Genomic DNA, 26,936 nt, shown 5'->3' with positions numbered 1-26,936 from the left:
ACAAATCCTTTTATTAAAAGGGATGCATATATGGGAAGTAACATTCAGAGGGTGTCGGTCAGGTGAGAGGGGAGAGGAGGGGATAGGTAAATTCACACCTAATGGATGTGGTGCACGCTGTCTGAGGGATGGACACTCTTGTAGCTCTGACTTGGGTGGTGCAAAGGCAATTTATGTAACCAAAGTGTTTGTACCCCCATAATATTCTGAAATTAAAAACTAAATAAATAAATAAAAGGGGTGAAGCAGAGAAAGATGAAGTTTTTCTTGCCTCCTTTCATGCTTAAAAAAAAACAATCTTGAAATCGGAAGGTCACAGGTTCCCTACCCCTACACGGGGCATGTCACTCTGACTCCAAAACACATGCTATTTTCATTCTTCCACACTTGTCTAAAGGTGTCTCCCATCCTTTTCTTTAAACTGTCACCATGGTATTCTTCTTAAAAGGTAGCTCAGATGAAATGTGCCCCATCTACAAACACCTTCAATAGCTCACAATTACCTAAAAAGATAAACTAGTCATGGCAATGATGTCTTTCAGCCTTCCTTTCTATCAATTATGTGTCAGGTACTGAATGAGGCCCCTTTCGTGGATTATAGCCAGCCTTCCATATTCATTGGTTTTGTATCTGCAGCTTCAACCAATGTTGGATCAAAAATATTTTAAATGCTACTGATTTCTGTACATTGATTTTGTAACCTGAGACTTTGCTGAATTTGTTTATCAATTCTAGTAGTCTCCTGGCAGAATCTTTGGGATTTTCTAAATATAAGATCATATTGTCAGCAATGAACAATAGTTTGACCTCTTCTGCCCCCATTTGGATGCCCTTGATTTCCCTTTCTTGTCTGATTTCCCTGGCTAGGACTTCCAGCACTATGTTACATAGAAGTGGTAATAGAGGGAAGCCTTTTCTGGTTCCAGTTGTAGGCAGAAATGCTTCCAATTTTTTCCCATTCAGTATGATATTGGCTGTGGGTTTGTCATATATGGCTTTTACCATTTTTAGGTAAGTCCTGTATATGCCTATTTTGTTAGGTGTTCTTCATAAAAGGGTGCTGAATTTTGTCGATAACCAAATCAAAGACTCAATACCCTTCACAATATCAACAAAAAAATTAAAATACCTAGGAATATATTTAACTAAGGAGGTGATAGACCTATATAGGGAAAACGATGAAACACTGAGGAAGGAAATAGCAGAGGATGTAAACAGGTGGAAAACCATACCATGCTCATAGGTCAGCAGAATCAACATTGTTAAAATGTCTATACTACCCGAAGTGATCTACAGATTCAATGCAATCCCTATTAAAATACCAACATCATTTTTTTGCAGATCTAGAAAAAATAATTCTACACTTCGTATGGAAACAGACAACACCCCATATAGCAAAAGCAATCTTAAGCAAAAAGAATAAATTGGGAGGCATTGATTTACCAGACTTCAAGCTATACTACAAGGCTATAGTAACTACAACAGCATGTTACTGGCATAAGAACAGAGACAGAGACAGATGGAACAGAACTGAGAACCCAGATATTAAACCATCCTCATATAGCCATCTAATCTTTGACAAAGCAGACAAAAACTTACACTGGGGAAAAGAATCTTTATTCGATAAATGGTGCTGGGAAAATTGGATAGCCACATGTAGAAGACTTAAACAGGATCCACACCTTTCACCTCTCACAAAAATCAACTCACAGTGGACAGCAGATTTAAACCTAAGTCATGAAACTATAAGAATTCTAGAAGAAAATGTTGGAAAAACTCTTATAGACATTGGCCTAGGCAAAGAATTTATGAAGAAAATCCCAAAGGCATTCACAGCAACAACAAAAATAAATAAATGGGACCTGATCAAATTAAAAAGCTTCTGCACAGCCAAGGAAACTATCATGAGAGCAAACAGACAACCTACAGAATGGGAGAAAATATTCACATGCTACACATCCAATAAAGGGCTGATAACTAGAATCTATATAGAACTCAGGAAAATCACCAAGAAAAAAAATCAAACAACCCTATCAAAAAGTGAGCAAAGGACATGAACAGAAACTTTTCAAAAATAGACTAATGGCCAACAAACATATGCAAAAGTGCTCAACATCGCTAATCATCAGGAAAATGCAAATCAAAACCACAATGAGATATCACTTAACTTCAGTGAGACTGGCCTTTATGAAAAAGTCCCAAAACAATAAATGTTGACATGGATGTGGAGAGATAGGAACACTCATACACTGCTGGTGGGACTGCAAACTAGTACAACCTCTGTGGAAAGTAATATGGAGGTAGCTCAAAGAGCTACAAGTAGAACTAACATTTCATCCAGCAATCCCATTACTGGGCATCTACCCAAAGGAAAAATAGAGATTCTATAAAAAATACATCTTCACTCAATGGTTTATAGCAGCACAATTCAAAATTGCAAAGATGTGGAAACAACTCAAGAGCCCATCAGCACATGAGTGGATTAATAAAATGTGGTATATGTATACTGTGGAGTTCCACTCAGCCACAAAAAACAATGGTGATCTAGCACCTCTTGTATTATTCTGGAGAGTGCTGGAGCCCATTCTACTAAGTGAAGTATCACAAGAATGGAAAAACAAGCACCACATGTACTCACCATCAAATTGGCATAAACTAATCAACACTTATGTGCACCAATAGTAATGATATTCATTGGGGGTCAGGCAGATGCAGGGGAGGAAGGGACAGGTATATTCACACCTAATGGGTGTGGTGCACACTGTCTGGGGGATAGACACACTTGAAGCTCTGACTCAGCGGGGCACCGGCAATATATGTAACCTAAACATTTGTACCCCTGTGATATGCTGAAATAAAAAAGGAAAAAAAAGAAAAAAATATTTTAAAAATTTAAAAAATAAAAGTAACAATAAAAACAATACATACAAAATACAGTATAACTACGTACATAGCATTTACATTTTATTAGATGTTACAAGTAATCTAGAGATGATTTAAACTATATGGGAAGTTGTACATAGGTTATATGCAAATACCATGCCATTTTATATAAGAAACTTGAGCATTCAGGAATTTTGATATCTGCAGGGTTGGGAAGGGAGGTCCTGGAACCAATCCCCCATGGATAATGAGAGATGACTATACTTTGTTGAACTGTCACAACAAACTCTTATGCATAAAAACTATGAGTATTACCATTTCTCAGATGGAGACATTTGGGCTGTCTAACTTCAAAGCCTTTGCTCTTATCCACAACCTTAATCAAGTGGATGGGAAGCTAGGAAAGCAAGAAGGAAAAGAGGGAAGGAGGGAAGGAGGGAGAGAGAGAGAGAAGAAAAGGAGAAAGGGAAAGAGGGAGGAAGGAAGGAGCATATATTAAATACCTAATATGCATATAAGATATTTTATTAGAAGGTTAAATATTGCATTAATTCTCAAATATTGACACTTTTACAGATGAGGAAACTGAGGCTCTGAGATAGTAACTTAATAAGTGATAAAGCCAAGATTCAACCCTGGAAACCTATCTTTCCTCTAAGTACATCTAATACAATGCTTTACATACATTAAGTACTTAATAAAAATGAAACAGAATTGAGAAAAAGTGTGTCCATCAGATAAAGTACTATATGGAAAATTAAGTGTCAGTCACATTGTCCAAACAAAGGCAAAGAATTCTAGGTAAAAATGGATCTAAAAAATAAATGAAAGGTGTGTTATGAAATAGCCCTGCAAATTTACTACAGTTCTCAACCTGAATAGAAATGTTGTAGAAACATTCTTAGGTATGTCTCAAGTTTTTATGAGGACCCACAGGAGAAAACTCATTGTTCTCCTTAGAAGCTGTTTTATTTATATGGTAGAAATACTGTGGATGTTGTATCACGTTTTCTTTTTGCCTAGTTACCAGGAAGCTCACAATCAAGTCTGTGGCCACCTTTCAACAACTAGGTAAATACGTATGATAAGAATTTTTGTGCACTTACTTAATCTGAGCTTTAACTTATCTTCCTACCCTCAATTTTTCTTTCCCACTAGCTCTTCTTTTTATTTTCTATGTTGTTTTACTGTATATATCACCACGAACCACCCAAAATCCTTTTTGTATCAAGGCAAGTTAGAAATACAAGATTTTATTAACTGTTTTGCTCCTTAATTCAAACAGAATAAAACCACTAGTCATTTTTGAACATTTACTATGTTGATCAGTGAAAACTGTTATTAAAGTTAAAGTGAATGCAATTAAAACATTCTTAATGCATATATAGGTTCTATAGCATATTTTCTAATTATCCCCCTTGGCAATCTCAAAGACACTTTCAGAGGGTCCACTAGACTAAAACTATTTCCATAATAATACTGACATTATTTACCTTTTGCATTCTCATTCTCTCCTGCACATACAGTGAAGTTTTCCAGAAGGTGCATGGCAATGATGCAATTTCAATACAGAAGCAGATATGAGAATCAAGCTGTCCTCTCACAGGTAGGACATTAAAGAATTTTGTAAAAATGTATAGCAAAGCCAATCTTCTATTTTCTTACTTTGGAAAATATAGTTAATATTAAAATGTTATTTATATTAACATCTTATAGATGGATTTTAAATAAATAATATTTTTAATATTTCAGTTTTAAAACATAATATGATAAATATTGATTTATATATCCCACATAAATCAAAACACTTTGAGTCTTTAATAATTTTTAAGAGTGTAATAGGCCCTGAGACTAAAAAAGGTGAAAGAACTAGTCTAGAAGGATTAAGTGATTATATGTAGAAGATACTAGATCTAGAAGGATTAAAGATTAAAAAGTATCTGCCATAGTGGAGGTTAGGTCTATAAAATCCTCATAATTAGTAAATTTGCTCCATATATAACAAAACCAACAACTCTTTCAGAAAATGTATGCAAAATTATTAACTGGATGTATAGAATTTTAACCCTTTCACTGGGAGATACATTAACTAGATGTGGACTTTTGACTATAAAACTTGTAAACAAAACTAAAAGCTTTATAATTGCTCTCACCCCACACCTATCCCTAGGAAGTATTTTGAACTTCTAAAGCTATATAAATTGTCACCATTTTTTCCATTTAAAGTGCAGAGAAGAAAAGAGCCAAACAAGTTTGTTGTTGTTTTTTATGAATTAGGCCTTAAACTAGTAGCTAGGCAACCAATCAAGTAGCCCTGACAACAGAAATAAAAAGAACTTAATGATTACATTCAGCCAGTAGCCTACATACAGCACTTCATAGGTTGCCCAATGTTATTAGTTCAAATGCAAAATCCAACAGTAATAAAACTCACCTTGCTTTTTTCTAATTTTATAGCATTTTTGATCTGTGTATGTTCTTTTAGAAAAACACTAACACAAGCATAAATACAGCTATTCATTTCAAAGAAATAGGTATGAAGCACACATATCTAGGTAGATATCTTTAGCTCAAAATTTTAGCATTCACTTTATTAAAATTGGTGTTAGAAACTCAAATGTATATCTTTTTTTAGATTTTTAAGTAAAATAGTCCTGTCAATCTCAGATGTGGGGAACAAATGAGATGGGAGAGAGGGAATGCTGGAGGAAAGCTATCCAGAGCCGGCCTTAGTTTCTTCATCTGTGAAACAGGAACAGTAATACCTACATCCCTGAATTTGGAGAGGTTCAAGAAAAATAATATATGCATTAATATTTTTGGAACATAGAAGCACTATAAAAATATTCCTTGTCATGACATGAGTACCATGCAAATGTTTTTTAAACACTGACTACTGCTCTGCTTTGCAAATGAGGAGGATTACAATTAGAATTTGTTCCTTCACTGCAAAATCTCTAATGTGCCCCACACTCCTCGTAGTACAGTTTGTTATTACTCTTAGGAATAGGTTAACATAGAAAAGCACTGCAACTGAGCATTTAGTCAAGTGTTCACAAGAATGACAATCCTGATTAATTAGTACTATGTGTACCTCTGAAAACAACAAAACCTCACTAGTCTGTGAGCTGTAGAAGGAGCTCATTCATTCCAAACACACTTTGCTAAATAATTTGCTCACAACCCCCTTTCACTTATTGTTTACAGCTATATTGATCTTCTGTCTAAATTTATCCTGTCATGCAACAACGAATACCTGAATCAATTGTATGAATAAGAAGGAACTATGGTAATTGACAATGTGAAGCAGAAGATGTACAGTATGTTTTTCTTTTCCAATAAAAGGGGGCAGTATTACATCAGTGTAATACTGATGTACTATTCTGATATTTTTGCAAAGATGGGTGAGAAATGAGAATCTACACTTTCAGAAAATGAACAATGGCTTTTTGAGTAAATAGGAACAAGTTTACATTATGCCTCGATGATTGGATTATTATTTTTCCTATTTATTTCATTGAAAAAATATCATTTGAGTATGAGAATGTATATAGTTATCAACCATTTTCAAAAGATTGAAATTCTGCTTTTGTGGAAATATATTAAAGAATACATTAAATTAGGGACAAAAGCTTGCTATCACACAATCAAATTTGAATATTATTGTCATGTTGGCTATGACCAGATTCTAGTAGGTAGCTAGATTCTAGTAGGTAACTTTATACAAATTACTCTACGAATGAAAAGAAAAAGGCATATCTTGACTTTGTAAGAACTAGCCTTCCATTCTATTTTAAGACACTTTGGTCCTAAGGAACAATAGGTTGACCCATTTACCATTGTGGAATATCAAACAGAGAAAAATAACAGAATTAACAACAGATTTGACAAGCTGCCTGACATCTCAAAATGAGAAAAAACAGGTTAATTGAGCATCTCCTGTGCAAGGTATGTGCTCTACATACACTTTTCCTCAAAACAACCCTTCAAGAAAAGGATAATTATCTCCATTTTATAGGTATGATCATAGAGACTCAGAGAGGGTAAGTAATGTACTTAAGTAACACAGTTATAAAATAGCACAGGGAGATGGAGACCCAAGATTAATCAACTCCAAAATCCATGCTCTTTCTAATCTACTACGTGGCCTGTAATTCGATTATTGCTCCTGACCTAGCCATCTCCTTTGTTTCTTCGCGTATACCAACATCAGCCAATCTTCTGTTTCCTGACTGATATCTTTCCAAGAGCCAGAACCAACAGACACCATGGCAGGGAAAAATGCCCTATCCAGACAGAAGGTGACAAGTATATAGAAAGCAAGGAGATCAATGCTTTCCTGCTTTATAGTTTTGTTTATTTATTTCCTGCCTTAATTCATCAAAGGTTAAGATTGCCAATGTAAAATGTACTTTTGTATGACATAGGTTTAAAGATGTCATAGGAAATTAATAAACGAATCTGGTACTAGTTTGTAAGTTGAAATACCAATAACTAGGAATTAGGAAAGCTGAGATTTAATTCCCGCCTTACCACAAATACACTAGGATGGTGGCTAAATTCTTTTCTTTCTGTAGGTTCAGTTTTCCCATCTGTAAATTAAAGTGATTGCACCTGGTCACATAATGTTCCTTCCAATTTTTTTGCTCCACAGTTTTAATCCCACCAATGTACTTCAGAAGCAGGTAAAGTGTGATAATAGTATCCATTGTAGCTCATTTTGACACCTGATGAGGTCAAGCATTTTTCTGAATTGATTCCCAAAAGAAGAGGGGACTAGCAGTTCACAGCCACATCCATAGCTGTGATCAGTAGGTAATCAGTCTACTGGTTTACATAATATCTATGCAGGAAAGCATCCTAACCAATAACCGAGGCTGTGTTCAAGCATCAAGAAGGTGAGAAAAGTTACAGAACACGCTTTAACATAGATGTCTTCATTACGAAGGCCCATCCTGCCTTGCCTCTGTTCCAGCCAGATGCCCTTAGCCTAGCTTGAAGGACATCTAGAAGCAGCCTAATTAAAATTGTGCTGTGTATTGTCATGACTAAAATACTCTCTATCTTAAAGATGTCAAAACAACAAAATTTGGTAAGCAATTAGCCTATAACATGATCAAATTGCACCGGTACTTAGATAGGGATGGAGATGTCTGGTGTTCTTGGTGTGGAAAGCTAAAACCCAGGGCAGTAATTTGATTTCTGCTGGCAGGACACTCACAATCCGTGCACAGAAACTATGTTGAAGTGATGGAGCATAACAGCTCCTAAGGTGCCGTTACAGTCTATTGTCCCTACAATGCATATATTTAACGGATCTAAATACCTCATGACTCAGCCAACCAGAACAACTCCATTGGTGTCGTTCTGGCCGATCAAGTCAACAATGTTTCATTTTAAAGTGCCAAAATACAGATTTATCCAATAAAGTGAAACACACCATGGGTAAACATGTATTCATATGGACATATATGTGACTCTATATGTGGTATAAAGACACAGGCACCCCTATGCCTGTATAGTAAATGTCCACCCACATTTATGATACATACAAAGACTGTCTTATATATATCTAATGTTATTAAATGTAACATACCACAGTGGACACTATGATGTGCTGCCCAGATACCCCTTCAGGACTGGAAAATTTATTCCCTCAGTTGCTGGAAATAACAATTGGTAGCTAGTCCTTAGCTGCCAGCGCTCTATGGCATTGCCTTAGCTGATGAGAGTTACCTCACTCAAGGTTATGTCCTCTTCCTGGGGTAGCCCTCATCCAGTGACTGGTTGACACAAGAGTTTAAAATCTTGCCGGGCCAGGCATAGTGGATCATGCCTGAAATCCCAGCACTTTGGGAGGCCAAGGGAGGAGGGTTCCTGGAGGCCAGGAGTTTGAGCCCAGCCTGGGCAACATAGTGAGACTGTGTTTCTACAAAAAAAATTTAAAAAATTAGCTGAACGTGGTGGTATGCACCTGTAGTCCCAGCTACTCGGAAGGCTGAGGCAGGAGGATCTCATGAGCCCAGAAATTCAAGGACGCAGTGAGCTATGATAATACCACTGTACTCCACCCTGCGTGACAGAGCAAGACCCTATCTCTAAAAAAACAAAACAAAACAAAACAAAAAGCTCACTCTCTCACCCCAACTTGGGACAATTCTGAATTCTGAATGGCCATGGGCAGCCATTAGAAGCTTCCTATGGCGTTGCCTTAAGCCTTAGCTGAGAATGCACACCTCTCCCTCTGCCCAGTCCTGCTTTTGTCCTCTCCCTTCCTCAGGTGGCGATCCTAAGAACACTCCTAATAAATCTGCATGCTAATTTCCATCTCACAGTCTGCTTCCCAGACCTTTGTAAAGGTGCCACACTCCTTTGTAAAGAATGTCCAAATAAGAGAGAGACGAGGTATGCCTAACAAATTATAAGGTTTTATGACAGTAACACTGAAAAATTATCTAAAACTGTATATGGGCTACAAAAAACAAATTCATAAACCTAATTTGTGGATCTTTATAGTTAAAGAAATTGAGATAATTCCAAGATGGACAATTTTGAAGATAGCAAAATTGAATTTGTCACAATCCATTTTCCAGTCTAATTGCACATTATAGGTTTACCCTCTTTGACTCAGAAGAAAATATGATCCATGGAAGAAAAAGTAGTGCTCCATGGAACCTCATACAACTAAGATGGATATTTTGATTTTAAGAGAGCCAAAGCTACCAGCACAGGAGTCCGTTAGCACTATTCTTAATTTATTCTTCTGACTGCAACTAACCTAACAAGCAAAGATAGATATTGACTCTAGAAACTAAACGATGCCAAAAGAATCACAAAATAAAATGTTCAAAACAGTGACATTATGCAGGAGGGAGAATAGGTTAAGGAGAGCTCTTGGACACATTAGCCCTAATGAACTTTTCCAGTACCCCAAATTCAACTCCAGTAAAGTTACCTACTGAGACAACTCCCTTCAACTAGAAAACCAACATTTCCTAGTTCTGTAGAAACCGTTTGCAGCTTAGCTTCCGGGGTTGGGTTATATTCAGTGTGATATGTTTTAGGTCAAATTTGGATTTATTTATTTATTCATTCATTTTTTTTCAACCTTAACCTTATCTCTCATCTTTCTCTCATGTCTTCAAAAGCAAAATAAATTTTTATCCTTTTAAACGTCAGACTTCTTTCTACCAAATGAATTAAGAAAAGTCAATGAGAAATACTTAAAATTAATCTATAGAATTTGAAGTTAACAGTGTTTAACTTTGAACTTCAAGATGGTACAAATTGAACGATATAAGTTGCTATGGACTGAATTTTTGTGTCCCCTTAAAAATCCATATATTGAATCCCTAATCCTCAATGTGATGGCAATTGGAGGTGGGCCTCTGGGAGGTTTATAGGTTTAGATGAGGTCAAGAGGGTAGAGCCCCCATAACAGAATTAGTGCCTTTATAAGAAGATGAGGAGACCAGACCTCTCTTTCTCATGTAAGGATACAGCCAGAAGGTGGCTGTTTATAGGCTAAGAAGAGGGCCCTCACCAGAACCTGACTATGCTGGCACCCTGATCTTGGACTTCCAGCTACCAGAACTGAGAGAAATAAACTTTTGTGGTTTAAGCCACACAGTTTATGTTATTTCTTATAGAAGCCCAAGCTGACTAAGACATAGGATCACAACGTCAAACAGAGAGACTCATTCCTGGAAGCAAGGTATGATTTAACCCACTAGCTCTCAACTAGGGGTAATTTTGCCTTCCTCCCCTAGGTGACATTTGGCAAGGTCTGGAGACATAGTTAGTTGTCACAAAAGGGGGAGAGAGGATGCATCTAGTGAATAGAAGCCAGATAGCCCCAGTGACAAAGAATTATCCAACCAAAAATGTTAGTAATGCTAACATTCAGAAACTCTGATTTAACCTAATAAAACAACTACACCCTATAGGATACTTATATTGTAAGATCCTGAAGTTTCCATATCTGTGTGTATTAACTCAATTGGAAAGAAGTTAAACTGTGTAAGTTGGCTAATATGGCAACATTTGAGATATTTATTCTTTCTGCTGACCCTTTCATTACTGCGTGAGAATCTTATATCTGTTACAAAATAGTGTATTTGTGCCTTGCCACCATGGCAACCATTGAAGAGCAGCAGCCATGGCTCTGTGCTAACCCATAGCTGGGAGCCTCAACCAGGGCTACCAGGTGAGTAAGAACATGGGCAACCCCAGGCACAGATGCCACAGCCACTGCTGTCACCATTTCACTACATACATCAAGTTCATGTGGGTCACAATCCAAAGGTGTATGGCTTTGCCCCATACAAGTGATGCACCACAGAGCTGCTCAAGTTCTCCAAAGACAAGGGGGCCCTCAAGTTTACCAAAAAAAGGGTAGGGACATACATCCATGCCAAGGTAGTGAGAGGAGCTGAGCATGAGGAAAATGGCTGCCAAGAAGGACTGAACCAGCTCTTCCCTCCATGAAAAATAAAACCTTTATAGAAAAAAAATTGATAACAAAAGAAACAAATATTTTTGTTTGAACCAGTATATTTGTTCTAGACACTCAAAGGTCATCCATGATTTAAAGGTATGGGAAACATATGAAGTATCTACTCTGTACCAGGGCCTATGCTAGCTACATTCATATATATTTTATTTCATTACAACCTAAATCACTACCCCAATTTATAGATGAAGAAATTGAGGTTCAGAGAGGTTAATCAACTTGCCAAACATTACACAGCTGGTAAGTGACAACTCAGTGACTACTGTTTTAAGTGAGAATGTATATTTTTAAACTCATTAATACTTTCTTATCTATGCAAAGAAAATTTCTGATTCCCTAACGATTGCTACTACTCAAAGAAAATTTCTGAATATTTAATAGTTAATGGGGAAAGGGGGTTATTAGCTTTTTCACCACATATATTTCTGTATTATTAGAATTTTTAGTAAGCATATATTACTTTCAATTGAAATCTAATAATTAAAAATAATTTAAAAGACTGAGTTCAAAAAATCACTGATGTGCTTCTCAAACTAATTTTTAAAATTAATCCTTGGCAATATTGTAAAGTAGGATATGGTCCCTGGTACATGTGCCCATTCTCTTGTTTTTAACCAAATTTCCTACTCAATATCCCTATGCCTAAACTTGTTCACTTACCCACATCACAAAACAGAATCTTATAAATTTATTCACATTAAGATTAAATTTGTTATTATTTCATGATGTTTTCACTGAGCAGATGACTATCTCAGGTCAAAAAAATGACTCTGTTTGTCTCTAATATCAGAGTGGTAGAAGAGGTTTGGAGGTAAGGCTTTTCTTCTCTTGTAGCCCTGAAACCATACTCTATACCTAACTATCCACTCAGGCAGCTGTTAAAGAGGGGCTCGGCCTTGTGAGCCCACTGCCAAGGTTCCAAAATGGGATGGGACATTTACTGGGAAATGGGGCACTTAGAGAGCAAGAAGAACCAGTGATTGGCATGTACATGATTAATTCAAAGTACGTAAAAGTTTATGGCTTAGCAGGCACCAAAAGATCCACTATCATTTTATTTATACACACACAGACACACACACACATGTGTATGTATTTTTATATATATACATTTTTATTTGTATATATATTTTTATTTTATATATATAACGTGTGTGTGTATATGTATAATGTTAACATGAGTAAATCAACGCATTGAGAAATGAGGGTAAAGTCAAATTCTTTACTAAAGTTTGGGAAGTCAACACTCTTTCAGAGCTAAGCTTCCTAATCTGTACAAGGGTTTTGATCACATATATGCTTTGAGAGTCCCATCATTCTCCCATTCCCATAAACCCGCCTCCCAGTCCTCTGCACCCAAGTTGTCTCCTAGTGTGAGACTGATTCAGCATGAGCAATGGCTCTGTATGCCACTCTAATAGGTTGAATTGTACCTCTAGAAAGATATGTCCAAGTCTTAATCTTTGGTACCTATAAATGTAACCTTACTTATAAATAGAGTCTTTGCAGATGTAATCAAGTTAAAATAAGCTCACAATGGATTACGGTGAGCCCTAAATCCAATGACCGATGTCCTTATAAAGAGAGAGAGATTTGGAGACACACAGAGAGGGAAGGCAACTATGGAAGAGGGAGGCAGAAATTAGAGTGATGCAGCTATAAGTTAAGAAATGTCAAGGATTGCCAGCAACCATGAGAAGCTAGAAAAAGGCAAGGGAGGATTCTTCTTTAGAGCCTTCAGAGGGAGGATAGCCCTGCTGACACCTTGATTTGGGATTGGCCTCCAGAATTGTGAGAGAATAAATTTCTGTTGTTTTCAGCAACCCCCTAGGAAACTAACACACCCGCATTCTCAGATTGTCACCATCACCATACCTTTTGAAAATAAAACATAAGAAAACAAACACCCTAGATATGGCTATGTATGCAAATGCATGGATAAGAGCACACACGACCACATACTTACCTCATGACTTCTTCCACATGCTAATTTAAAAATCCATCAGAAAGACAGAAAGATCACAAATTAATAATCTAATGACGCATCTCAAGGAACTAGAAAAGAAAGAGCAAATAGATCACAAACCCAGCAGAAGAAAAGAAATAACTAAGGTCAGAGCAGCACTAAATGAAATTGAAAAAAAAAAGAAAATAATACAGAAGATCAACAAAACAAAAGTTGGTTCTTTGAAAAGATAAACAAAATTTATAGAACTTTTTGGCAGACCTCTTGCCAAAATTGATAGACCTCTTGCCAAGAATAGAAGAGAAAGGACCCAAATAATTAATGCTCATTCAGAAATGAAAAAGGAAATATTACAACTGATATCACAGAAATATAGAATATCATCTGTGAATACTATGAAAATCTCTATGCACATAAACTCACAAACAGAGAGGAAATGGACAAATTCCTGGAAACACACAAATCTCCCAAGACTCAATCAGGAAGAAATTGAACTCCTGAACAGACCAATAATGAGCAGCGAGATTGAAGGAAAAATAAAAATCTTCCAACAACAACAAAAAAACCCCCAGACCAGATGGATTCACAGCTGAATTTTATCAGGCCTACAAAGAAGAGTTGGTACCCATACTGCATAAATTATTCCATAACATCGAGAATGAGGAAATCCTCCCCAATTCATTCTATGAAGCCAGTATCACCTTGATATTAAAAAGTCAGGAGAGGACACAACAAAAAAAGAAACTAAAGACCAATATCCCTTATGAATATAGATACAAAAATCCTCAATAAAATACTAGCAAACCAAATTCAACAGCATGTCAAAAAAATAATCCACCATGACCAAGTGGGCTTCATCCCAAAGAAGCAAGGATGGTTCAATATACGTAAATCAATAAATGTGAGTCAACAATAAAAAGAAGCAAAAACAATGATCATATGATCATTTCAATAGATGCAGAAAAAGCATTCAACAAAATTCATTGCCCTTTAATGATAAAAACCCTCGAAAAACATGACATAGAAGGAATATATCTCAAAATTATAAAAGTCATATATGACAAACCCACAGCCAGCATCATACTGAATGGGGATGCAGAGAGAAAGGAATGCTTATACACTGTTGGTGGGGCTGAAAATTAGTTCAACCTCTATGGAAATCAGTATGGAGATTCCTCAGAGAACTAAAAGTTGACCTACCATTCAATCCAGCAATCCCACTACCTGGTATTTACCCAAAGAAAAAGAAGTCATTTTATCAAAAAGACACCTGCACTCAAATGTTTACTGCAGCACAATTCACAATTGCAAAGATGTGGAATCAACCCAAATGCCCATCAATTCATGATAGATTAACAAAATGTGGTATATGTATACCATGGAATACTACTCAGCCATGAAGAAGGATGACTTAATGCCATTTGCAACAATATGGATGGAACTAGAGACCATTATCCTAAGTGAATATCTAAAGAATGGAAAAACAAACACCATATGTGCTCACTAGTAAATTGGAATGAACCCATGAGCACATATTTGCATGGAGGGATATATGACTCAATGGAAGTCCACCAGGGGGAGGCGGAAGGAGGGGATGGCCAAAAACCTACCTGATGGGTACAATGAACACTATCTGGGTAATAGGCACACTAAGAACCCTGATTCAAGCATTACAAAAGCAATCCTTGTAACCAAAAACATTTGTAGCCCGGTAATGCTTTGAAAAAAACAAATCCTCCTAGGAATTGGGTAAACTATAAATTTTATTCTGATGAATGGAGTCTTTGCCACAGCATCCATGCTAGAATTAGCGAGAAGTGAGACAAAGAGAGGTCTCTTGGCCCTGACTTCAGTATATTATATTCGTAGCCTTTATAGAATAAACATATGAATGGAAATAATTTTTTTTAATTTACTCTAAAACTGTTACCAAAGACATTGCCCATCATGCCACTCATTTGTTCCTAGACAGTTACCATGTTTTAAAAAAAAAGCATTAAACAATTTAGTGTTGGGAAAGTATTTTCACCTCTTTTAAAAAAAAATGGCATGTTTCATTCTGTCAGCTAATCAGAACTTTTCACGCAGTCTACTACAATAGCTTCTCAACTGGTCTTCCTGTTTCCATTCTTAACCTCCTACAGTTCATTCTTCCATAGTAGACAGAATGATTCTTTTACATGTAACTCTGATCACATCAATTCCCTGGAGAAAACCGGTCTGGGGATTCCCATCACACTCAGAATAAAATGAAAAGCCTTTCCAGGGCCTACTACATCCATGTTCTGCCCCAGCCTATCACATTTTCTTCATGTCCCCCTGCTATCCCTTCTCTCATGCCACTCTTGCCATGCTGGCCTCCCTGGTCCTGATCCCACCCCTCTAAGGGCCTCTACACTTATGGCTCCTGCTACCTGGAATGCTCTTGCTCCTGCTCTTTTAGACGGTCAGCTCTCTACTCAATGTCACTTCCTCAGAGAGTCCTTACCACCCCATCTAACATAACAACTTCATAATTCACTATTCCCTTACCTTGCTTCTATTTTTCTCTCATGGTATTTATTCACCTCCTGAAATTATACCATACATTTAATTGTTTATTTCTTAATCATCTGTGTTTCCCTATTAGAATGCAAGCTCTATGAGAGTAGGTATTTCTATCAGATTTGCTCACTGCTGTAACTCTAGTGCCTAGAACAGAGTCCATCATAGAATAGGTACTCAATAAACAATTTTCTAAATCACAAAATAAATAAATGAATTTTGTAAATTGCTTTATTAGGTTTTTTTGGCCTGGTTAATAGGAAGCTTAGTATTAAATTTAATGGTGAGTCATTGTGACTTAGCCTTTATTGGGAACATATGTGTGTCTTCCTTTTTTAATATTCTGATACTTTATTCTTATTCTAATACTATCATATAGCCCCTTTATTATAAGATACATTTAAATATTTCAGAATGTGACAGAAAGACACACCAATAGACAGGCAAGTTGGGTGCCTGGGAGGCAATTCACACTGACTGGAAGAAGACATATTTGTTAATCATTTACCATTTTAAATGTGATACATGACAGATTTGTGCAAAATACAAGACAGCCCTCAAGCTGGAAGCCTAAATCTATGGCTTCAGATTGATGGTTGGGAGCCTGGAAAGAGCCAGAGAGTAAGCCAATGGGTATGGAAGATCCAGTGAAGGAAGGAAGCAAGTTTTACCTTTTCATTCCTGCAGTTGTTCAGCCCCATATTATTCATGGAGGACAGTTTCCCATCAACACCATGTGGCTGTTGCTGCTGTTGCTCCCGTTGGATCTGTTCTCGCATCTTCCGAGCCTCCTGAATGGCTTTCATCACTGTATCCTGATCCCCAAACAGGGCAGGGGAGTTGAGACTGGACAGGATATCTGCATACACAGAATGCATTATTAGAGGCTTGTGAGGTTAGACTCTTAAATAAAAGCACTGCTACTATCCATTCCCCTGTAGAAAACTGCATTCCCCGAACAAAGAAGGGGTACATTTGCTATTTAAAAAACTGTACAATACTATGCACAGGGCATAGAAAGCCAGGGCATCCAAGCTGTGCTGGGTTTTTTCAGCCACTGGAAGAAACCCCAGCACTCTAGTCTATCTGGATTCTGTCTACTCACCTCCTCACAGATGAAGGTTCCTAGATTTCTATTGCGTATATATTGGGGGAAGATATCTGTTCATCCTATATGTACAATTAGCATACAATCTTGCCTCTTCTGTGCAGGAGTTGTGGGAAGGAAGGGGGCAGAGGGTGGGGATGAAGCAGAGAGGTTTGTCCAGGCTACCCGTTATATTTGGTGCTAATGCAGGAAAGCTGTTTCTGGCCTAGTAGAAAAAATCTATGAGGCTACATGTGTACTTTAGTGACATCTGTATCTGTGTGTTCATATGTCCACTGTTGGAGAGAGTGGGCGGAAGGAATACACCATCCTCTCCATTCCCCAATTGCTGGCTGGTTAATGAAGCATTCTTCTCATCATGCTGCCTCAGTTATTTACCAAGAGAATGACAACCCATTCCCCACCCCCAACTTGAACACCCGCTGCTCTCATCTCCCTATCTTCATGACAGTGAGGCTATATGTGTGGGAATGGTTTTCACATAAGTACAAAACTTCAAATAAAGTGAGAATAAATATTTGCTTCCATTGCATTCCGTGTAGCAAAAGGGGAAAATTCTAAATTAAACTGACTAATTTTCTAACATTTCTTGCATTTCACTATAGGTAAGAATGAGTAAGCTTTTCCAATTTTAGACAAAAAGAGGGCAATTGTTTAATGATTGATAGGTTTAAATTGCTGTGGTAAATTTTAACGTGATCCACTTGTTTGCAGCCTGGAATGAGCACTTCATAGCATATGTGTGTGTGTGTGTGTGTGTGTGTGTGTGTGTGTGTGTGTGTGTGTGTATATACCTCACATAGACAGGACAGATGAAACCAGACAAAAATCAAGCTCACGACATAGGTCTTGTGAGTGCAATGTATGAACATATGCATTTGAGTTTGGAAAAGATTCTTAAGGCTATCTGTGAAATTTCTGTTAAGTCAGTCAATTTTAGGATATAGAAAACCCACAGCTTTTGTTCTATAGCTTTTCTGATTAAAAAAAGACTATTTCTATCCAATATCGTCTGGACAAGAGTGCTGTTCAAGTGCAGGTGCTATTAAGCCTGTGTGTAATTCATGATCTAGGAGTATGCTCTGCTGAGGTAAAAGTGTCCCAAGAGCAGGTTCTGTAACATAGTCATCTTTGCCCCTCAGGATGCTCAATACAGCAGAGAAATGCTTTCTAAACAAAATTCAGAAGTGGATTATAGGAGGGTCATTTCGAGATCAACTTTGTAACTTATGTTGTCTTTTTTCCTTATTTCATAACTTCCAAAAATCCAGCCAAGTGATATTCCTCATATTCATATGTTAGAAATGATTCACTTCTGTCTTCTACATGGATACCACTGACTTGAGGTAAAAACTTCGAGTCCCTGGAAGAGGCATCCTGACTCAAATTGAGAATAGGCTGCTATAGAGATCCCAATGTCCTAAATTTCAACGAGGAAGATTTACATCTCACTATCAGATTTACTTAGACTTGGCAAAATTGAACAAAAATTCCAACTGTAAGTTTATAAAATGAACACTGAATTATGTGTGAGAGGACCTGGATTCTAGTCCCGGTTCTAGCTACAGGAGTATGAGCAAGTCATTCTACTTCTAAGAACCACAGTTTAGTCTCACAATGAGGGTAATACTAATACACAACTTAACTCACAAGACTATTGTGAAAAATCCAATGAGATAAAATAGAGAAAAGTGTTTTTAAACTGTAAATGGCTATAATTATACAGTTTTCTTTATCTGTTGTAATAAGCATTTCAGACTCTAGGACTCGATAATGCAAGAAATGTAATTTGATGATGAAATGCTGGATCTTGTCCCCTTTTGATCTCTGTGTCTTTATTTGGAAATTAAGAGACTTAAAGAGTATAGTAACACTAATGCTAATACTTATTTGGCACTCTCTTGATCACAAGTGCTTTCACATTTATTGTTTCACTCCACATATATATAAATGTAATGATATTCATTCATTCCAGTCTTTTAAATTTGAATGCCTTCTAAATGTTAGACCCTGTGCTAAGAACTTTATATGCATTTTTCTCTTTTAATTATCATAACAACCTATGAGCTAGGCAATACTATAACCTTTTCAGAGATTAGGAAATTGAATTAAAAAAATATTAAATAACTTTCCCAGGGTAACATAGCTATTAAGTGAAGGCACTCAGTCCAAGCCTTTCTCATACCAAAACCCTTATTTTTTCCTCCATGTTTTTCACATGAGGGTGTGAATTTTCCTAGAGATATTTGGAATTATATGGGGGAATGCAAGAAGCCAGAGGATCATCATGACATATCTTTCTAGGTATCGACATTATTTCATATGTTATTGAAGTGTGTCATTCATATTTGTTTTAATGCAAAAGTAATATGGAATAAGATGTAAAAATCACATAAAGAAGATATACAATTTCAAATAAATTTTAGCCTTTTGAAAAGCAGCTTTGAAGCCAGGTCCTTAGATCCTTGGAAAATTACTTCAGCAGCAAAACATTGACCAAATACACAAGTTTCTAAGCCTGTGATTGCTAGATCTAACTCATCATCATCTAAAGAACCCATCTTATCAGGATTTATATTATGACCATTTCCAAAGGTTCTAAGCACCCAAGATACTAAATCGGGTTATGTCTCAGTAGAAAAGATAAGAGTATCATCTTTTATTAAGAAACACTTTGGAAATAAGGATCAGTCGTCACTACACAGGTTTGCTCTCTTTTACCTAATTCATAAATCTCTCCCTGGTGTTGACTTTTCCATTTACCTAAAGAGGATCCTCTTCCCAGGCTTCCTCCAATGGGGCTAGGGATGCTGCTTTTGTTTGGCAGAGTGACAGGGCTGGTTTTGCTGGCTGGGAAGAGGCTCTGGGTAGGAGATGTTGGGGACTTTACAGGCTCTGCTGTCTTGGGTCGGGATGAGAGATTCAGAGGCTGTGCTGCTGCTTCATCCTACAAGAGTTTAACATAAATAATTATTAAAAAAAAAAAAAGACAAATGAAGCACATTATCACTTAGTAAGCCACAGTTATTTTACACCTCAGAGACAATGCCACATTCTCCTACAATAATAACAAAAGAAGCTAATTATCTACCTCCTTGAAGATTCATCGGAAGGAAACCTCATTAATTTCCCTGTGTTATGCTTCTGTTTACATTAACTGTGTAGTTGGATCATTCTCTTTGCCAAATTAAAATCTGAATTAGCTCACATTACAGCTTAATTTCCTAATGTGTTTTCAGGGATCTAAATTAACCTAGGGCATTTACAAAGAATTATTTAAAATTTCAGCAGCTCTGTAGTGCTTTTGTGTTATTTTCTCCAAAAAGTTCCTATAACTATAAATAGTCTCTGCAGCTAATTTTTTAATATATATTTTAAATCAAACAATTGCAAGTGATTTAAAAATGGAAACATGGGAAGCCTTCTGATCTCCTAGGCCCAGCCCAGGGAGCCGCATGCCACAGCATAGCTTCTATGTGGCTTTCTGGGTGTGGGCACTCTTTATGGTCTATATTCTGGTCTCTATTCATGTTTAAAATTAATTTTTACAAAGATCAAGTATACATTATAATTATGTTGTATATACCGTGCTATATGCAATTTATTTTTCATGTTTAAAGTGATGTCTCTTTATATTCTTTGCTGCATATATTTAAAGAATGTCTATTTTAAGACACACGTCCTTCTACACTGAGCACAGTATTCAAATACCTGCCATGTAACTCTAGTTTATCCAGGAGCTTGAAAGCTAAGCTTCTTGTCTTCATTTTGTCTCATTTATCCTGCCATAAAATACCCGTAACAACACTTCCATCATTCTAGAACTTTAGTTGTAATATGAGCATATTCATTTAAATGTTCAGTTTTAAGATCTGCATTATTGTGTTCTAAAATAAAATTGTCAGCAAATATTAACTCCCATTTTGCTTCTGAGAAGGCACAGAGAACTTGCTTTTAATGTTATGGTTTAAAACACATAATAGAGCTCAGTAACAGAATAGTCTCCCCCTCAAGAAACACGTGACCTCAGCAGGGTTCAATTTCTTTATATGTAAAAGGAGGGCCCAATACTAGGTGATTGCTAAGGTCTTTTCCAGTACTAATATCACTGATCAAGGGGGAACAAAAAAAAAAAAATGCCAGAAAATACTACTTGGAAAGAAGGATTAGAAAGAGACAACAAAAATAACATGAGCACCAAGCACTGTACTAATCATTTTCACATATATTAGCTCATTTAACCCTTAATAACTCTATGAAGCTGGGCAGTACTATTCTAAATTTACAAATGAGGAAATGGAAGTCAAAAATGATAAATGACAGAACGACAAATATCACTTGTCCAAGGCCATGCACATAGGGACAAAATTTGAATTCTAATTTATTGGACTCCAAATCTAAGTCCCCTTTTCTACTAAACTACAGAGAAAATAAGTCATTTGTTTGATAATGTAGTGATGCCCTAGGTTTTTAATTCTTCTTTCTTGTCTTAGTAAGAAATGGGCCATCTGTCACATCTATGTTGCAATGTACTTTTATCTATATTTGGAGATAGGACAGGTTTTCAAGATACACAGTTATATCCATTATGATTGTCAAAATTATCTAACACACTTAATTGCAATTTATTTCCCTTTGCTCTTAATTGAAAGGGTATTTAGACTAGTTAGTTCCTTTACTCATATCTAAGTAATAGGGAGTCATATGTTATATATTTAGTTTTCTCCATGTTTCTTTTAATTGGGATTCACTGACCTTCTACATTATCCAAGTTTTGAATTTTCATCAAATGCAGAAAATTTTCAGACATTGCTTCCTCAATTATAATTTTCTGATCCTTCTTCCTCCTTCTGGGTTCCAATTGTATATATTAGGTCATTTGATATTGCCCCACAGTACTGATCAGTCTTTTTTCTATATGTTTCATTTGGATAGTTTTATTGCTATGTCTTCAAGTTCACTAATCTTTTCTTTCAATGTCTAAGCCGTTGCTAAACCCATCCAGTGTATTTTTCATCTCAAATACTGTATTTTTCACCTCCAGACATGTGATTTAGGTTTTCCTTATCTTGCCTTATCATGCTCATGTTTTCCTCTATCTTCTTGAACATATGAAGTTTATAACCATCTTTTTAAATATGGTCTAATTTCTTACTTATTTTTATAATTCAGTGATTGCCACTTTTACCAACAATGCCACTGGACATGAGCATCACCTATCAACTCCCAATTGAGTGAATCCATTTTCTCCATGGCAGAGCTAATGCTGGTCCTCACAGCCTGCTCCCACCTTACATAAACTTCGTGCTAACTGAGCCTGTGGATAGGAGAAATAACAATAGTCCTAGGCAAGAATGTCACAGACTCATACTATTCTTACATATAAGAAATATAAATGTTTTCTTAGATTATAATATGCCATTGGTCAATTTCCAGAATGCAGAAATAGTCATATTTGTCTATTTTGTCCTGTCTTACAGGTGCTTTTTAGGGAGCAGATTTGTTTACCTCATTTGGCACTAGTTAGAATTCTCCTATAATAGCTGTTTTTACTGTATTATCTACTAATTCCATCATCTGTGGCATTTTGGAGTCTTTTTCTATTGATTGATTTTTCTCCTTATTATTCATATTTTCTTGCTTCTTTGAAAGCCTGGTAATTATTGAGCGAATGCCACACATTATGAATTTTACATTGTTGGGTACTAGCATTTATGTATTTCTTTAAATATTTGTGAACTTTGTTATGAGATGCAGAATAATTTGGTCCTTTCTAGGCTTACTTTTGAGATTTGTTAGGCAAGTTCAGAACAGCCTTTAATCTATTAATAATTTGGCTCCACTACTGAGGTGATATCATTCTGGAGACTCTATTTGATGCCCCACATGTCAGGAGATCTTTCCACTTTAATGGGAATGCAAACCATTCCAGGCCCTTTGTGAACTTTGCAATTGCTTTGCCTGCTACATTCCGGTGTTATCCCTTGACATCCAGTAGTTTTGTCACATGCATGTGTTGATCAGCCCTCAGCTAAATACTCAGGGGAACCTTCTGCAGATCTCCAGCACTCTCTCTGTGTGCAGCTTTCTGATATCTAGTACCCTGCTTCATGAATTCCAACTGCATCAGCATTCGTAAACTCTAAAGTTTGTGTCTCTACTCAGGGAGACTGCCAAGCTTCCTGCACAGTTGCCTGGAAACTCCCTCTAGACAGTGAGCTGGAGCAATTGTAGTGCTTGTCTCGCTTGCTTCTCTCCACACAGCAATTGCTATCCTGTACTCCTATTGTAAATATCTAAAAACCATTGTTTTATATAGTTTTGTCCTGAGTTTTAGTTGTTTAAGCTGGGAAAGTAAATCTGATTCCTATTCCTCCATCATGGTTGACAATGGAAATCCTCTAGATGTTTAGTTAGGATCTCTCTCATTATACAACTAGATATTTCAATCGCAATCACTAAAACCACTGCATCACCTTCTTTATTACTGTAATTAGCAGCAGCAGCATCACAAACTCTATGGAATATACACGATTTACTAGAGGATGTATTATATCATTTAAGAATTGCAATAATATTAACTTCCATTTTACAGAGGAGAAAACTAAAGCTAAAAGAAATTAAGTAGCTTGCTCAAGGTGACATAGCTAGCAAAAGTGGTAGAATTGATATTCGAAAGGAAATATTCTGACTTCTGATGTTTACAGATATAGTAGACAAAAATTCTAGAGGGAAAAAGGTACATAAGACCATCTATGTTTATTTTAGTTACTTCAACAAAGTTTTCCCTATGTCATGCCTGAATTTTAAAAAAGTGGTCATGTTATATACAGAGAGAGCAATGACAATAAAGACAAGCATGACAGACTTTGGTGACCACTGTTCTTTCTATTAGCAAACTATAAGACCATTTTCAGTACTTCTTTAATAATAGATAGCTATATTTTTAATTTAAAACATTTGCTTTATGTTTTGGTCTATCTTTATCAGCATATACAATAATAATAAAACAATCTAATAAGTTAAAGGAATGTTTCTTTTGTTATTAACATAAAATAAGGTCAAGTCAAATTATACAGAAAACTCCCTAAGAATTGTCATGTGGTCAAGCAAGTAATAAAATTCAGTTGGCCCACAAAGATGGAATGGTAAAAGCAGACATAAACTCTAATTTAACCAAGGAACATTTTACTCATCCAGTAAAGACTTGGTTTGGTACAGTTCCAGTTGGCCAACTTACTTATAAAATGACTTTTTACGTTAAAATATTTAATACTCAATAGCTCAAGTCACTTTTGTTTGATATACTACTCATATTCTAACAACTATGATTAAGCAAAGTGCCTTGGTTTGAGTTGTAGTGTTCTGACTCTTATTCACAAACACAAACTCTGGGAATGCAAAATAGTCTGTTTCCATAACTAATTCTGTTTTATGAGATGTAAACTTCCTATTGTCATATCTCAATATTTCTAAAAACAAAACATAAATGTTCATCTATTTCTTTGGAGAATCTAAAAGAATGGGTGATATTAAATTAATTCCTTTGGGTGGTGCATGGGCAGAACGATCTCCCTTAAGGATATTCACTTTTTTGATCTTTGGTATTTGGGATCCATTTTTTAAAGGCCTTTCTGAAATCTCAAAATTCCTATATGCAAATTTTAGAAAACAAAACAATTTCAGTGATTATATAGCATCCAACACTGAGTTTTGTTGGTCTCAGCTGTTTCCCATGTGATGATTTAATAATTGCAAAATTTCTGCAAATGCAGTACTTTTGTCACATTACAATAAAGTGTCTGTACTTAGCATACCCCTCCAAGTAGATAAGTCAATTATACAAAAAAAATTGTTTCTCTGAATGGTTTGAATTTGATAATTCAATATAGAAAGCAAATGCAATCATAAAAACCAACCAGTACCACCTATAGGTACCAGCTGCAGCACAAATTAGAGTGGCTCATCAATTCCCCTCTATCACCAAATATCTCTTGGCTGTCCAGTTTCATGACACTGAAATTTGGTGAGGAAAGGCATCTATTAACATCCCAGACATAACTTGGGAAAGCCCGTTTATTCTATCAGAACTATATGTCATCAGAAGCATTATTAGGCAATGACAACTCAGAGCTCACATTTATAACTAGTTTTGAAAGAGAGACCTTCACCAACAAAACATATAAAGTCCAGAATTAGATTCTTTTTCTGTCCCCTTTTTTAATCTAAGGTTTCAAGATCCTCCTTCTCTGGCACTATAAATTGGTTCTCTATCTGTTTAAGGAATATGGAGATAAATACCACAAGTCTATGACAAAGACTGGCAATAAAATCATGGCCATTCATGCCAAGAAACGTTAAAAAATAAAAGCCAGAATCCAAAGGGGAAAAACTCCTGAGAAGTTAGTTTGCAGATTTAGGTAAAGATCTCACAATATGGCACATTGTTATCAAAAGGGAAACACCTGTTTCTCAGTGCTCAATCATGAAATTTACCATAAAGAGGGACATTTTGGGATTCCTTTATATTGCTATGTTTCCTGCTGTTTATCCCCAATACAGCCTGGTTCACTACCTTTCTTGTGAAGCTATTTTCCAAACTGGTTCCACAATCCTGCAAAGCAAGTACCTTAACTTGAGTTACAGGGCTGGTCCCTCTCTTTTCATTTTTTATCCCAGTAGGTGAGACCGTCCCTGCTGTGTTTGGTGGCTGTGGAGTTGATGGCATCTTTGCTCCAGGTGACACCTGCATGCTGGCCAGCTGAGCGGCGTAGAGCTGCTGCAAAACAGGGAAGACAAACATTGATCTCTTTAAATGCAGCTGAAATGGAGTTTCAAAAAAAACTTACCGTATTCTTAGATAACTATTTCTCTGATAGCCTTGCAATTCTCTTTCACTATTTTTTAAAGAGGAAAATAAAAGAAAGCAAATGATATAACAGAAAGAAAGAGGACTTCTATGGGAGCCATGGTTCTTTACCTGGTCAATCTAGCAATAACTTTATGACCCAAGACTCTTAAGGTCTCTGGAACTCAGTTTCTTCAATTGTACAAAAAGAAATTTGACTAAGTAGTCTCTAAGATGCTTTTTAGTCTCTAAAATCTTCATGAAAAGTTCTTTAAATGTCTGGTATGTCCACTCATGTAAATCAATGAGTAAATGTAAATTAATATTCATGAACTAAGAAACTAACCTGAATTTTTCTAGAGATTCTAGAAAGAATTACATCACTCTTATTCAGCACTGACCAAGCTTTTCTAGACATTCTCATCCTTCTGGATGATAAGTACTGCCTCTAGGACCCCTGTGGTCCAATGGCAGTCACTCTTTTTTCAAGGTCTTATTTCTAGGCAGCATACAATATAATCCTCAAGAGAATATGGTGAGATCGGTAGCAATTTTCTAAAAAAACAGTCACGCTTCTTTTTCAAAGCACAGAAACTGCCCACTTGATTTTCAACCCAATCCAGGTAACAAAGTATTTCCTACATGCCTCAGAACAAATCACCTAGTTTCTGTCCTCAGGTCCTGCATTTGCCTGGGACTCCAGGTTTATCCTCATTATATCCCCATTGCTGTTTCATGGCCTCTTCTGAAGCACTTCCTATAGTTCTCTTTGACAAACCAATGATCTTATTCATTCTATCAGCTCAGCTTAAAAGGGTTCCCCTTCCCTGAGACATGATAAGCAGATAACCTAACATTATCAATCTTAAAATTGTCAACCTCCAAATATGTTTATTTAGCTGAATTAGGGCCAAAGAATGAAAGACAAGTGGGCCAAGCTCTTTTTACATAATTTTAATTTTATCAAAGTCAAAGTGGCACCAGGTTCAAGTTAACATCTTTAAAAGAGAGTTGATTATATGATTTTACCAATTAAAACCCAGAAATTATTTTACTATTAGGTAACATCTAATCT

General features: G+C 36.3%; 1 protein-coding gene across 5 annotated transcripts in view; it reads right to left on the bottom strand.

Annotated features, from left to right (window-relative positions):
* SOX6 (SRY (sex determining region Y)-box 6) overlaps positions 1 to 26,936 on the bottom strand; it is a 551,939-nt gene that overhangs the window by 69,931 nt on the left and 455,072 nt on the right. For 3 of the 5 annotated variants that reach the window (XM_012654369.1, XM_012654368.1, XM_012654371.1), the window contains 3 exons: positions 25,643 to 25,792; positions 19,777 to 19,960; positions 16,577 to 16,764 (listed from right to left, as the gene is read on the bottom strand). In XM_012654369.1, coding sequence (XP_012509823.1) covers positions 16,577 to 16,764; positions 19,777 to 19,960; positions 25,643 to 25,792 — 522 coding nt within the window. Of the gene's footprint in view, positions 1 to 16,576; positions 16,765 to 19,734; positions 19,961 to 25,642; positions 25,793 to 26,936 lie in introns of all 5 variants that reach the window. The other 2 variants (XM_012654370.1, XM_012654372.1) reach the window with 1 other exon arrangement.

The sequence above is a fragment of the Propithecus coquereli genome, unplaced genomic scaffold, assembly GCF_000956105.1.
Source record: "Propithecus coquereli isolate 6110/MARCELLA unplaced genomic scaffold, Pcoq_1.0 Scaffold44, whole genome shotgun sequence".
Classification (NCBI taxonomy): domain Eukaryota; kingdom Metazoa; phylum Chordata; class Mammalia; order Primates; family Indriidae; genus Propithecus; species Propithecus coquereli.
This window is presented reverse-complemented; position numbering and strand designations above follow the sequence as displayed.